At 35.3% G+C, this 16035-nt stretch overlaps 1 protein-coding gene across 1 annotated transcript; it reads right to left on the bottom strand.

The window, feature by feature from the left end:
- Positions 1-7554: 7554 nt before the first annotated feature.
- dnal4b (dynein, axonemal, light chain 4b) lies at positions 7555-14730 on the bottom strand. Its single transcript, XM_056448039.1, has 4 exons — positions 14629-14730; positions 14005-14087; positions 11238-11321; positions 7555-8561 (listed from the first exon to the last, which is right to left on the bottom strand). Exons 2-4 carry the CDS (start codon positions 14074-14076, stop codon positions 8397-8399), a joined length of 321 nt encoding a protein of 106 aa, XP_056304014.1. The 5' UTR covers positions 14077-14087; positions 14629-14730; the 3' UTR covers positions 7555-8396.
- Between the last annotated feature and the right edge of the window lie 1305 nt (positions 14731-16035).

Below are 16035 nucleotides of genomic sequence, written 5' to 3'. Positions count from 1 at the left end.
TGTTTTCGGCTTCGTGTGTTTCGAGTAAAAGGAAGCTCAGATTGTCCTTTAGACCTTCATTCGCATGTTTGTTATCTGTTTCTCTCAAACATTACAGAGCAGAGGTGCCAGGTTGGGCTGATCTAAGTGGACATGTTTACTCTCCTCCGTCCAACATCTAGCACAAATGTCAGAATGGAAGCGCACTCTCTACTCTGATGAACATCTAATTACCAATAGGTGAGAACAGGGGCAATTTTAGGATTTTCATTTTAAGGGGGCTCAGCTCCTGAGGTAAAAAAAATAAATAAATAATAATAATAAAAATTATATATATATATATATATATATAGTAATTTAGTAGTAAGAAATTTAAAAAGTTAAAATGTTTAATATGGTAGGGTTGTATGCTAAACTAGCAGTATTCCATTGTACTGCAAAAACAAAGATAGCCATTTGAGTTCCGAGTGAGCCAAATAAGCTCAACACACCCGTTTACCGTAGTAAAAAAACACATTTAGTAAAAAACAAAATGTAAATTTTTTATCTCCATATATTAAATAAATAAAACTGCCACTTTTCTAATAAACGGCAAATTTAAATATATATATATTTTAAACCTACAGGCTAATTCACATATTTCATGATCTGAATCACAATAATAAATATGATTTTTTTTTAATACAAGACAACACATGATGTTTCTATCTTTGTCAGTGACTCTAACGGTTAAAATGAGTACATTCACTAAGTGGCTCTGTCACTGTGTTTAATCCTTTCTGTGTAAGACTGTATGGTATAGTTAATGCCACATGCACTTTAATGTGTTTTATATTGGTAGATAATTTTGAAATTAAAATAGCAAAATGTTCGATAAGAGCTACTTTTTCGAGGAAACAGCTGTGATTATGAGGTGAGCACTGATGAAACAGTAGATGGGAAACCCGATTGCTTCTCCGTGACATTGAGGTACAAGTGATACAAGTGTATCTATTGCAAAGAACTGCAAATGAGCAGATATTATAACAATTTATCAATAAACACACACCTTGTTCTCTCACTCTGCACAGCTGTGGTTTGCTGATCAAATGAAAAGCAAAAGGCCGAATTCTTCCGCTGTTTTTATATCAAATTTAAAGGGGACTGAGATGATAATTTAGTGTATAGTTTATGAGCTAATCACAAAAGTTTTAAGGGGGCTGAGTAGAAATATAGGGGGGCTACAATAGGCCTAAAATAGGCCTAGCAATGCCCATGGGTGAGAATGAGGTACATTTGAGGTAACTTTTGTTACCTTTTTGTTAACCTAAGTTTTCCTATAGAGTCCAGCAACTCAACATGTTTTTTTTCTTCCTAAAAAAATAAAGTTAATGCGTAATTATCTTAAGGTGTGTTCTCTTGTTTTTTTAATATTAATAAAAGAATGACTTCTGTTAGAAAGAATGCTTTTCATATATTCACATATACTGTATATAGTTTATTTGTCAAATATTGATTAAAATGATGAATAAACGATTTTAATAAAATAAAATGCATTGTGTTTTGGTCATTTTCAACAAATTTGTTGTCAATTTTTTTTACAAATATAAGAAATGTTATGTTTATGACAGAGAAAATTGACAAATGTTCACAGTGAAAATAAGAAATATTTATAAAATATATATTTTAACAGCATACAAGTCTTAAAGGGGAACCTATGGTAAAAAATCTACTTTTCAAGCTGTTTGGACAGACGTGTGTAGGTATGGTGTATATACCGTCATATTGGGGTGATACAAGCACACCCAGTGCTTTTTTTTTCAATTTAACATCATAAAAAACGGTGGACTAATTGGAGCGATTTTTAGATTGATCGCAACTTTACATCGGAGTGCGGTCCCCCCGCCCACCAATATTGATTGACAGGCCCGTCATTATATCCTCAGTTTGTTGATTCACGTCCGCCATTTTCAGCGTGAGTCGAAGCGATATCACTAAAGGAACACCCTAGCTCTATTTTTAGATGCAAGGCTCATTGGGCTCAACACAAGATCAATATTCTGCACATTATCGCTCTAATCGGAATTATTGGTTGTATCTTTAGGTAGGTTTGCAAACATGTGTACTTCTCATTCAGTCTACCTTATACTTTAGCCGTTTGCATTTCTCGTGATCACAGAAGCTCCCTGTGATCTTAACTAGGTGCTGCTGTACCTGACGCAGCGCCATGCATTTTAGAATTCTAAACATAGGTTTCTATCAGGGTACATACAACGGCGCTTCAAGTCGGCGGCACTTCATGTTTCTGCCGTGCCACAGAGAGTGTCTGGTGTGCCGTGTCGCGGCTTCGAGAACGCATCCCGTGCCTCAGTCAAAGTTAATTCAGTTTGCGTGGTTATTAGTCTCGGTGTACAAGCTCGGTACTTGAAACTAGCACACAGTTGGCTGTAAAACTATACAAAGACACAAATGATTTTGTACTCTCTGCTTTGTCTGTGTCCTGAGTCATATATGTACGACTGATTGCTGATCCTCTCACCCCTGCTCCTTCTCTCAGTCTGCCTGTCAGACTTTGTTGCAAACACAGAGCGGGTGAGCTCATGGCTCCGCCCCCTTGTTACGTTGGGCGGGAAGCCGAAACTAATCAACATGTGAAGCAACACACCCCTAAATCAGCGAGCTGTGGACACGCCCCCAACATGACACTTTTTAACACATTATAATAAAACAAATCTGCATTGTGTTTTGAACTGAACCTAAACTGGCACACTCAGAAGAACCATAATATTAATATTAAATCATAAAAAGAGGTAAACTATGTGCCCTTTAATATTTAAAAATGAGATGTTGAAAGATCAATACAATACTACACTACCTGGCAAAAGTCTTGTCACATGTCAAGGTTTTAGGAACAGCAAATAATAACTTGACTTCTAGTTGATCATTTGGTATCAGAAGTGGCTTTTATGAGAGGCAAAGGCCTTTAGATTACGCTTATTTTACCAAAATACAACATGATCATGCCTTGATTATCAATTATTAGAACAATAAAGTCTGACTTTGCTTAAACAAGTCTTGTCACTTAACAGAAATAATGTACAGTATAGAATATAAAGTCATGGTACAGTGGAAAAATAACTAATATTGTGTAGAACTCCCATGAGCTTAGAGGACTGCATCCATACTGTACATCTCTGCAATGACTCAAATAACTGATTAATAAAGTCATCTGGAATGGCAAAGAAAACGTTCATGCAGGACTCCCAGAATTCATCAAGATTCTTTGGATTGATCTTCAATGTCTCCTCCATCTTACCCCAGACATGCTCAATAATTTTCATAACTGGTGACTGGGCTGCCCAATCCTGGAGCACCTTGAGCTTCTTTGCTTTCAGGAACTTTGTTGTGGAGGCTAAAGCATGAGAAGGAGTGCTATCCTGTTGAAGAATTTGCCCTCTCCTGTGGTTTGTAATGTAATTGGCAGCACAAAGTTAATGGGCGGCAAAATGTTGATGTTGCCATCCACTCTGCAGATCTCTCCATACGGAGTGTAAACCCAAACCATGATTTTTCCTTCACCAAACTTGACTGATTTCTATGAGAATCTTGGGTTCATATGGGTTCCAATAGGTCTTCTGTAGTAATTGTGATGATTGGGATGTAGTTCAACAGATAATTCATCGAAAAAATCTACCTTCTGCCACTTTTCCAAATGATCAACTAGAAGTCAAGTTGTTTTATATTTTGCTCTTACAACTGGGATCAACGACAAGACTTTTGTCAGTAAGTGTATGTTAATATATTAATAACTGATTCACTTATTTATTTAGTTTTGAAATTAAAATTATTTTAGAGTGTTGCACACTATAATCCTTAACATGTAAGGCTTCACATTATTTCCCAAATGAAAACCAACACTGTAGCCAACATAAACCTTCTAGAGGTGAGACGAGCATAAATTTTGTTTTGTGGGCTGGGGATCCTCCTCACCATCTCAATCCTTAGACAGATCGGCATGTGAGTCTGTCAAACATACATGCGCCCCCACATCCACCACGCATCTGACTGAGCCCCAACAGATGAATAACAGAGAAAGCCACACGCCGCATGCTGCTTCTATGATCAAATCTAGCATCATGCAATTATTCAGCAGCAGAAGGGGAAGTGGATGGCGTGACTCTGACAAATAAATAGAGATACATGAACACGTTCTTGATACTTACAGCACTAATATGGGCACCCAAGTGTGAAAAGACAAAAAAAAATGCCTTTGCCTCAGCTTCCTCAAAATATTAACAAATAAACCGAAGACCCTTGAGTTTGTTTTGGGATGGGTGTCAGGGCTTTTTTCTTCTTTAAACTCTTTCAAACCTTTTGTAATGTGACATTTAATTGACGTTTAGAGACTTTAAACCCCAAAACCACACCAACTTATATTCAGGATTTGTTGACCCGCTGCCCGACCCGCCCTGTTTTCTAGACGCTGCGCCTGTTCCCGCGAATGGCAGGGGGAGAAGAAAACCGAAAACCACCCAGCTATACAGAGTCCAGACAGCCTATAACAAGCTGTCTGTATAAACACACACACACACATAGGCACCAAGCAAGTGACACACACAGACAGCATCACGCTCTCTCTCATTCACACACACACACATGAAAGTCTGGGTTTTGGCTGCGTGTTTGAACAGACATAAACACATAATTAATTATAATAATACTAATAATATCGATCTTGGTGATTTTTTTTTTTTTTTTGAAGCAACAAATTTTATCCTAAATCAGTACAATTAGGAAAGGAATCGAAAGCTTTCATTATAACATTAGATGTGTGCCTTTTTAAAGTAACACCTGTTATATAATGTAATCAAACGAAAAAAAGTAAATTAGAGATTCATTCGTTGCTCTTTAATCAGAATGTGAAAGTTATCCAGTGAAGAAATGGCTAATGAGATTTGATAGCTCGAGCTGTTTGCTAATGCATTTGCTGCTAATGTGGGGGGGGGGGTAGTCCCTTATTATGGTGGGCCTATCCCTTATTTTCACATCCCAATGTTGACATTGCATTGCCCCACGCTTTTATTTGGAAATTTATTCCCGCGCCATGGGAAATCTGGTCGGGTCCCGCGGCTCCCGCGGTACAGCCGCGGGAATGCAGACCTCTAACGTGTAGCGCAAGCTCGGTGATTGGTCGGCTTGGTAGCTGTGACCAGTGTGCGAACACGGAGTGAGTGTTTACAATTGTAGAGTCCTGCGAAGAAGCTCCAGATGGAAACTTTTGTTTTGTGTTTACCTTATGATTAAAGTTGTTGCATGTTTGCCAGTTCCCACCTCTGAATGAGCGAGTTTTAGCTATTGTAGTGTTCAAAAAAAAAAAAAAAAAAAACACCCGCCAAGAAACTCGACACAGAGGAACATAAAACCTACTGCCAGCTAGTTTTTCGGAAGTGTTTCTGAGCACTTATGAAATGCTAGTTGGCAGTAGATTTAAATGTTTTGTTGTTTTTCGCCGGTGTTTTGTTTTTTCTGAACGCTACCTTGAAGTAAAAGTAGCTAAAACTTGCTCATTTGAGAAACCGGCGGACATGCAACAACTTTAATCATGAGGTAAACACAAAACAAAAGTTTCCATCTTTACGGGACTCGACACTTGTAAACACTTGCTCCATCTGGCTAGCGGCTCCCAGCACAGACAGAGCTTGTGCCATATGTTGCGATGTGTAGTTAAATTTTTTGAGAGGCGCACGTCAACGCTAGTCATGGTGAGGGCTATGTGACTGCATGAAGGCTGTGCTGGGCCATACGCATGCGCTTAACGCAGAAGTATACATCAGCCTTGAGCTTGGAGACCTCTCCCCATACAGCATGCCTAATATGCATATTATATTCAGCCAAATGTCTGGAACTCGTAAACTACTCGTGTTTTTGATATTTTCTGAAAGCCATTTCTCATTTATGATTGTAATATATAAATAACTGTGTGGTGTTCGCAATTGTTTTCATTCAAAACTTTTTTTAAATATGTAATATTTTGAGTAAATAATCTAAAGGCTGTGCAGTATCAGCTAAAGGTCAATTATGTCTCTCCGTGTTGCTAAGTAACAGTTTTAAAATGAAGCTGATCAAAAGAAAGATGCCAAAGGGCCAAATGATTGCAGCAAATTAGTTTGGAGTGTGGGAGGACATTTGGTTAGTGTTGTGGACTACTTGACAGTGGGTTGATAATATGGCACACAAATGCCTTCTACTTACAAAACAATTTTCCAGCTAACAATAATAGATAAAAAAAAATCTTCTTTAGGTTTCTACAATAATATTCTATTTAAATAATTAATTCACCCCAAAATGAAAACAACCTGTAATTAATTACTCGCCCTGATATAAACCCCCCTGAAACCTTCATTCATCTTCAAACCAAAATTAAGATATTTTTTAGTGAAATCTGAGAGCTCTCAAAAAGAAAGTATCACAAAAAGATCAAGAAAGGAGACAAAACAAAAAGTGTTATGAAACTACAGGAATATTTTTGCATGCAACATATTCTTCTCTTTTGTGTCAGTATAGGGTGCACGTTCAGGAAAGTAATGTGCTCTGTATGTGTGTTGTGCTCATTTACACTGCTGACATACACACTAGATGTACACTGAAGAGAATAAACTTTTTAATAAATTCATTATTTTAGTTTTTTTTTTGTGCACACAAAAATATTCGTAGCTTTTTAACATTACAATTGAAGTCACATGGACTGTTTTGACGATGTTTTTGATACTTTTCTGGACATCTTGCCATCATTGCTGTCTATGGAAAGTCAGAAAGCACTCGGATTTCAGACAAAATATCTTCATTTGTGTTTAAAGATGTGTTCAAAGTCTCTTGTTCCAAGACATGAGGGTGAGTAATTAATGACCGAATTTACATTTTTAGGTGAACTACGCATTGAAATAGTTACAAAAATCCTTCCTAAAATGTTAAGGTTAGATTTTGGTCAAATCAAGTCAATATTATTATTATAATATTTTTTTTTAACTTTGATACTAATTCTTAAATAATTAAAGGTGTTTTAACTGAATTTAAAATCCACTCAAAATTCACACTGAAAGACTCAATAACGCATTTATGAATTAAGGGATGGCAGATTGGTACCTATGATATTTAAATTTAAATCAAATTTAGATACAACTTAGAAATTCCTTTCAATAATGGAACATAAAATATAGCACAAACTGTTTCGGAAATAGATTAATTCTATTTCTTTTAGATGCTTTTTTTATTCAACGGGGAAATGAAGCAGCTTAAATATTCTACTAAACATTACAAATAAGTTTCTACAAAAACATGAATGCATATTTGAGTGCAGTTTTACTTTAAATATCATATGAGAAGCCAAGTGCAAAGAAAACTGTCCTTACGGCTGCAGGGATGCGTATTTAAAAGTGAAAAGGTGAGGAAAAAAAGGTTGATGTGTGTTTATGAGTATGGAGGGCAGACTAACCTGACAGCAGGTCAATGTGTGTGTACACGTGTGTGTAAACAGATGCTGCGAGCCAGATTTCAACAGTCCCTTGTGCAATAATCTGTCAATGAAGCAAACCTATGCTCTATAAATCCACTTACTTTAATACATACCTATACATTAAATCTATTAAATTAACAGACAAACGACTTGGTTCAGACCAACGAAATAAGGCATTTTCTTCACTGACTTCTGCAAGTATAAATATTTCATTATAGACATTTTAAGCGCCGCTTTTGGGAGAAGCGTTCAGCATATATTATTTAAATCAATTTCCTGTCATCTCAATGGTGTAAGACAGCATGAAAAACGAGTTTCACTTCGCTAATGGGGTTTTATTACACAAGAACATGACGTAATAGTCATTAATAAAAACAAACACATTAGAGCTGTGCAAAACGTACACCTATAAAATATCTGAAGTTTTAAAACTGATCGAATGTATTCATATATAGTAATTAAAAATATCATTTTTGCTTATAAAAATACTCTATCCTTCAGAAAAAAGACGAAAGGACATAACGATAAGAAACTGAAGGTGGACAAATAAAAGACAGGAAAACGAGTGGCTGAAATGGACAATAAAACCCACAGATGGCGTGTGGTTTTGAGAAAACTGAGATGAAAATAGAATGCTACATTCAAAATGAAGAAAAATAATGCACCCTGTTCAGTTGACAACATAATCGCATGGCAATTTGTAACTACTAAAGTTAAGTTTGTGGCTGATTCTTTAGAATTTTGTAAGCTTTAGTTCATACATTTTCACACAGTCCACTTGCATAAATTAACCAACATTGCCACATTGTAAAACAGTTACATCTTTCCAGGAGATCATGTTGGTATTGAATATAAAGAACCATGTCCATGTGGCTTATCCACTTTAAAGTCTGGAAGCTCTTAAAAAGTCTTTTGAGTGCTCGAGTTAGGAACATTTCCATACACAAACCGCCAAACTTCCACCGAAGAACATGTAAAGCAGGTTCTTGACTTCATGTGTGATTTCGAACCCAAAGCCCTCGCCAATAACCACATGCCAAGAGCTCCCAAACTTCTTATCCATCGACTCCTTTATCATTTTAGCTGCGCTCTGTAAAAAAAAAACAGACAATCGGAAGGAATGGACAGTGTTTGGTGGAATTAGTTACAATTACTTATCCCCTGAAAAAAGTAGGGTAATAGTGTTCATTTTTAGGACAATTAGTTACAGTTACTTACAATGTACTTGCCTTAAATAAGTTCTGTATAAATAGAGTCTGATAAGCAGAGTAGTATTTTGTTGTACAAATAAAACCTAGAGAAGGTTATATTTATCAAGAGAGTTGCACATGTTTAAAAAAACATTGAATTGAGTATTTGAAACTTGAATTTATTTTTTTTGCATATTACTTTAAAATGATTAGCGGGTCATGAAACCCCCAAACACATTTTTGGAGATTGACAATGACTAGGCCTGTCACGATATCTATTGTTTTGTTGTACGATATATTGCGATAAATTATATAAATGTCTTTTTATTACCATTTTATGCCACTCATTATATAATTCCAGAATGACCATATAATATCATCACAATGCAAGTACACTCTTTCAAAAAACACATACTATTTGATTGTTAGGAATATTTATTTTAATTATAGTCATTTTAACCATTTAATAATTGGAATCAGAATGTGAAACGCATATCCTAAATAAATAATAATAAATGTTAACAAAAAAGTGCAACATAAAAAAATAACAGAATGCAATATTTGCTACCAGATCTATTTTCACAAAATATAGTATAGTAATTTATAATACATACTATAGTGTTTTGTAGCCATACTGACACTGGCAACTCCAATAGAACCAGAGAGGTCTACACTCAGCTACAATGTTGCTAAAATTGTTTTTATGTATGGGAAATATATATTGCATCACCAAAAAAAATGATTGAGGTCATGTCCATGTGTTGTGCATTAAGTCGATATATTGATTATTGTAACAATGACACTTTTATTTAGGCTATTTGGCTAATAACCTATAGGCTAAACTGTAACTGTGAATCATCTGTGAATATATCCACCCAAAATGCTTATTAAAAGGTGCAGTAGGTGATCTTCCAAATTGCTAACCGGTTTGCAGAATCTTTGAAACACAGTCCCACCCCTGCCATCCAAAGCCACGTCTCCTGATATCATGAACGCACTCCTTAAAAATGGCAGTTGATAACCCACTACGATAGAAAACTTTATAGTACTTTATAATACTACAATTCCTAACAAAAAAATTTATTATATCTAGCACGTTTTCAGTTGTGTAGCAAGCAAAACTTGTCATAATGTGCAATATTTCATGCATGCAAGGATCGCTGGTCTCACTTTCTCACTCTCTCACAGTACTAAAGCGACTACTGCATGCTTAGTGGTTGGCCAGCGGCATGCAGGAATTACGCTTACTACTAAGCCATACATACATGCTTTTTTAAACCAAATATTCAAAGTAGCATGGTAAAGAATGTAGGGAGCGCGTCACAGGTTGTTATTGTTCAAAAATGAACCCATGTGATGTGAATATAAAAACCAAGTTCACCTCAGTAAAGCAGGCTAGGCGGAATAGTGCTATTTACTTAAGTTTTGTTGTTAAACTGAATAAAAATCCACATTATCGATGCTGTAAAAGGTCCCTTTAAAGTTGAAAATAGTCACATCAATCTTTTGGCGGTAGATTTCAGTGGCTGAACAACACTTCTGTGCATAACCCATTCATAACACAACACAATCTGCATCAGCTTTGCGTGACTAAAATAGGTTTAAAACATAACATTACCTGTCTTTAAGAAATACTTCAGCCATGGTGTCGTCCTTCCTCCAGTGCGCAAAAATTCAGGATTTTAAAAAGTTTTAATTGAGCATTTTTTTTACTGGTCTCCCTCTCTCTCTCTCTCTCGTGTGCACATCATGAACGCGGCGCATGTGCAAGCGCAAACGGCAGATCTGCGTGAACGGCTGTGCAGATGTACAAATCTACATTTGTTGGCAATTTGGGCTACTTATCAGAATTATTGGAACTGTTGGCCCGACAAATTTAAACTGGATGAACATTTTTTAGTCTTATGCCGTACTCAGAATATAAAAATACATATAACTACATTTACTGTGGATCATTACTATTGGAATGTGAAGAGACTTTAAAGAAGCACAACAAAAAATGTTTCCGAAGACAGTCACCTACTACACCTTTAAACAGAAATAGTGCATAAAACATAAGCGAATTGTTACTTTTCAGACATAGTAATTTGAAAAGTAATTTAAATACTATTTTAATTATGTAATTTGTAACTACTTTTTTTAAATGTCACAAAGGAGTTCTCATAAATATCATTCATTCATTCTCTTTTCGGCTTAGTCCCTTTATTAATCTGGGGTCCCCACAGCGAAATGAATCGCCAACTTATCCAGCATATGTTTTACACAGCGGACTTCCAGCTGCAACCCGTCACTGGGAAACATCCATACACTCTCATTCACACACATACACTACGGACAATTTTAGCTTACCCAATTCACCTGTACTGCATGTCTTTGGACTTGTGGAGGAAACAGGAGCACCCGGAGGAAACCCACGCGAACACGGGGAGAACATGCAAACTCCCCACAGAAATGCCAACTGACCCAGCCGAGGCTCGAACCAGCGACAGCACTACCTACTGCGCCACCGCGTCACCCTCCTCATAAATATCTCTTTTTTTTGTTTGTTTAGTTTTTTGATAGCAATGACCACTGACCTCATTATTAGTGGCAAACTTTTCACATGCTGTAACACAGAGCTCCATGGTCTCCACCCGCATCTCTTCAGGCATATCAGTGTGCTGTGGAGGAAATATAGGATTAATCATCATTAAAGGCCCTGATTAACTTTTTTCTGAAATCTTTGTTAAGCTTTAAAAAAAAAAAAAGAAGTTTGTAATACTGAACATATAATATCGGCAAACATCCCTACACTGGCCACCCTGCTGAGAATGGTGTGATGAATGTGTGAATATACGGTGGGAAAAATAAGAACACGTCACCATTTTTCTCAGAAAACATATTTCTAAAGGTGCTGTTGACTTGAAACTTTCCCCGGATGTTGGTAACAACCAAAGAAATCCATATATGCAAAGAAAATAAATCAAATTAGTTTACAAATCAAGTTATGTGTAATAAAATGAAATAACACAGGGAAAAAGTATTGAACACATGAAGAAAGGAAGGTGTAGAAAGGCAGAGAAATCCCAGACAGCAGCTGAAATCTCTCAGTAGTTCTTCAGCAATCCTCTGTCCTTCCTCATTGTAAATCAATATTAGCTGCTTCAGTCCAATATCTACATTACCAGGATGATGAACATGAAACCAGAGTGGACATTTCAGCAAGACAATGACCCAAAACACAGCCAAACTCTCAAATGCTTTCAGAGAAAGAAAATCAAGCTGTAGAATGGCCCAACCAATCACCTGACTTAAATCCAATAGAAAGTACAGAGTAAAGATATACGAGACCCACTGAACCATCAAGATTTTTCACAATTTGTTGAAGTCTGTGAAAAACTCACACCTGAGCAATGCAGATGACTTCATTCTCCACATGAGAGGTATTTTTAAACTGCCAACACCAAAAAAGCATTTTATATAAAGTATTAAATAGAATTCAGTAGTTCAGCACTTTCTCCTTGTGTCATTCCACTATTCCACATACCTCATTTTTCAGATTTTTTGTTTTGTTGTATTTTTATGTTTGTATTGTTTGGTTTTTATCAAAATCTGGTTCAATTCCATGTCAACAGCTTCTTTAGAAATATTATTCCCAGAAAAAAAAAACATCACATTCAATACTTAATTTCCCCGCTGTATGATCTGCACGTTTTCCCCTCAACAATGTAATAAACAATCTAAATTAAGGTGCTGGGAATAGCAGAAAAGAAAGCATCTGTCAACTGAGAGGTGGATATGGGAATAATGAGGATATCACATTTATAAAATAGATTGGTTTATGGAATCGTCCTATTTTTTGCAGTTCATCAACACATCTTTTTTGCCCAGATAGAATTACACTAGAATTACAAATTTTTCCCATAAAAACAGCTCTTTCAGAATTACTGGATTCATTATTTTACAATTATGTAAATGGTGTTGCAGGTAAATATAGACCCATTCCCTGATGTTGCCATTTTTAGGGTTCCAAAGATTTGGCCCCAGTTTGATTGTAAACAACTTGATATTTTGGCATTTACCTCATTATCAGCTAGGCGTCCTATTCTACTACGTTTCCATTTTTTTCCCCTATTATTATTTGTATTTTTTTTCTTCTCTTTTGTAAAAAAACAAACAACAAAGATGTAACTATTTGTACTGAAATGGTGTTTGTTTTTTTGCAATAAAAAATGTGAACATAAAAACAGCTCTTCAGTGTTGACATCTGACCTCAACAAAGATTTACAGCCCTAGAGCCAGACCTACCTATTATATAATTGATCACAGATCAATGACAGACCAAATGTGTTTAAAAGCCAAAGAAAAAGCCTTAGAAAGAAAAAGTCTTATCAGAACTATAATGATGTATGTAAAGTGTCGATACTAATTTTGTGAATTTGTGTTTTAATTATATTTGCATGTCATTCTGAGCTAGATATTTCATGACTGAAATGATAAAAAAATTAATAAAAAAAATAAAAAAACTTTTTTAGCATTTGGTTTTTATACTGTATATTTACATGCTTTTATGCCTGTTAATTTACCTGGGAATAAAACCCAAGGTATAAATTAGGTAAAAATGGTAAAATTCATACCCTATTAAAAATGGGTATAAATTCTCATTGAAAATTCACCTTATCAATCACTTTATGGAATATTAAGAAATAGTTTTTATGTGTCTCTCTGTGGGAAAAGTGTTGGGGTTTTTGCATAGTGCCTCTAATATATTGTTTATATTAATTTATTTTCCTCCAGCTTAGTCCATTTATTCATCAGGACAGCGGAAAGAACCGCCAATTTCTCCAGCATATGTTTAATGCAGCGGATGCCCTTCCAGCAGCAACCCTGTTCTGGGAAACATCCATACACACTCATTCACACATATACTCTACAGCCAATTTTATTTATTAAATTCCGGAGGAAACCCACGTCAACACGAGGAGAACATACAAACCCGACACAGAAATGCCAACTGTCCCAGCCAGGACTCGAACCAGTAACCTCCCTGCTGAGAAGTGACAATGCTAACCACTGAGCCACCGTGTCACCCCGTCTTGTTTAAATATTATTAATATATGTTTTGTTACTAAATGTAATTTCGATTGCCTGAGAAGAAAATTTTTCTTAGGGAGAAAAACAAAGCTAAAGATTGATTGATTCATTTATTGATTGAAAATCACGTCTGTTTAAAACTAACTTAAATACTGTTTATATTATTTATTGTGATGGGTGAATTGTATTAAAGCAAATGAACATTACCCTGATTCTGACCCTAACACCAGACCAATGTCCATTCAAATGCATTCATGCAGCAGTTTTTACCCTTATAAGAGGAAAGTTGTGTAGTCTCTTATAATCTGCCTCTTCCTTCTTGCCATCAACCGTCTCTGCCATGATGTTCAGCGCTAGGTGAGAGAAATATGGACAAGATTAAAGGTATAAAAAATTTAATAACAATAATAATAATAAAATCAGATTTAATAAATCAAATATTCATATTTGTATAATAGCTTCAGAAATTTTATGTCAGTAATAATATGGTGCTTTGGGGACAGATAACTTTTAGCGTTCCACTAAAATGTTTTAAACGAAGAATACAATAAAATACCCAGTACAAGGTATACATCACCATGGTATAATATGAAATGTTAGCATACCAAATCATAGTATTTCACGTTGACATCAATTTTGGATAAAACGATAGTTTATCGTGCTTACTGGGAATGTAGTTTATACTTGCTTATGAAGTGATCATTAGCCTAGTTAAAACAAAACGAACACTATAACGTTAGCAGCTTTAAGGAAACCTGCTAGCTTCCTAGCATCTTCGGCTAACTTGTATTTTTTTGTTATTTGTTTTCATTTCAATTAATGTTTTTTTTCGCTATCTGTTTGTTTATCAATGCAAATGACCGAAAACGAGACCACAACGAGACATTTACGTACCGTAATCAAAGAAAACAAGTTTTATGTGCTTAAAACGACGTCGCTATGGAGACATGTCCACCATGGCAACCATTCCTAGCCGACAGCTGTGTGTGTAACTCCGCCCCCTGTAATGCGTCGCGTGTAGTGATTGGTTAGTGGGCGTGGATTTGTTAGAACACGTGGTACGAGGTAGTGATTTTTTTTGCTCTATTAATATATAAGATGAGATAATGAATAATATAATAAGAGCCAGCACGTACAGTATTATTTTACAACAAAATCACTTCTCGTTCCTTAACAAGAAGGATTAAATGAGAAAAGAATATAATAAAATAATTATGATAAAAATAATTAATAAAAAAAAAAAGATTTGAATGTGTTCTTTATTTGATAATGTGTTAGGAAAATGTAAAGCTAGAACCGTTTGTGGAAAGAAACCCAATTTTACAGATTGTAAATATATTACCATTGTTTGTTCATTCGTTTTTTTGTTTTGTTGTTGTTTGAATGAATTATATATATATAGGCAATTCTTCAACTACAGGCACTTTTAGCCTTGTGAAGTTGAGTAACAAAAAAAAAACTTGTTCAAAAGTAACAACATAGCCTCATAAGTTTAAACAATTTGTTAAGTTTTAAGATCTGGACAAACATTAAGATTAAAAAAAAAAAAGACAAGACAAAAAAAGAGGACAAACGTAGATAAGACGATAAATTGTTAATATATATTTTTTTTTTAATTCTGACATGAAATGAAAAAAAAAAAAAAAAAAAGAAAAAGTCATTTCCACCACATCTCAACATACAGCTTTTATCTAGTTTAACCAATCTTTCCACAATATATACAATAATTATACATTTGTCAATGAAATAAATTAGTCTCTGAGGACTAAATGCTGAATTGTACACCTGACACACTCTAAAACTTAATATTAATTTGGTTACGAGCTCATTGGAAAATAAATATACTGAATTTGTATATTGAATAGAGCATGAACTCATAAATTGGGAATACACTTTTAATGTGGGATGAGAATTTTTTTAATATTTTTTTTAAATGTGTGTGGTGATGGAAACGACAGGGTGTTGTGGAAATGACAATGAATCAGTGTTAATGTAGAGAAATATTAGATATTTATTAGAAAAAAATAGCAAACTCAAACACACTTATTAAACTCAATTTACAAAATTACTAAGCATAACCACACAGTTTTTGCACGTGTAAGGCTGAGATTTATCTGTTTCCTCTGGTTGCTCCAGTTTCCACACAGTCCAAACATGTGTGGTATTGGTGAATTGTGTAAGCTAAATTGTCCATAGTGTATGTGTGTGAATGAGTGTTTCCCAGTGATGGGTTGCAGCTGTAAGGGCATGGGCTGTATAAAACATATGCTAGATAAGTTGGCGGATCATTCCGCAGTGGCG

Source organism: Danio aesculapii, chromosome 22 (genome assembly GCF_903798145.1).
Source record: "Danio aesculapii chromosome 22, fDanAes4.1, whole genome shotgun sequence".
NCBI classification, from domain to species: Eukaryota; Metazoa; Chordata; class Actinopteri; order Cypriniformes; family Danionidae; genus Danio; species Danio aesculapii.
Note: the sequence above shows the minus strand (reverse complement) of the source record. Positions and strands in the feature narration are given on the sequence as shown.

Coding starts and splice junctions, on each gene's coding strand:
- dnal4b (XM_056448039.1), bottom strand. CDS start 14,076: ATGGCAGAGACGGTTGATGGCAAGAAGGAAGAGGCAGATTATAAGAGA. Junction 11,322..14,004: donor ACAACTTTCCTCTTATAAGG/GTAAAAACTGCT, acceptor TTTCCTCCACAG/CACACTGATATGCCTGAAGA. Junction 8,562..11,237: donor AGTTTGCCACTAATAATGAG/GTCAGTGGTCAT, acceptor TTTTTTTTACAG/AGCGCAGCTAAAATGATAAA.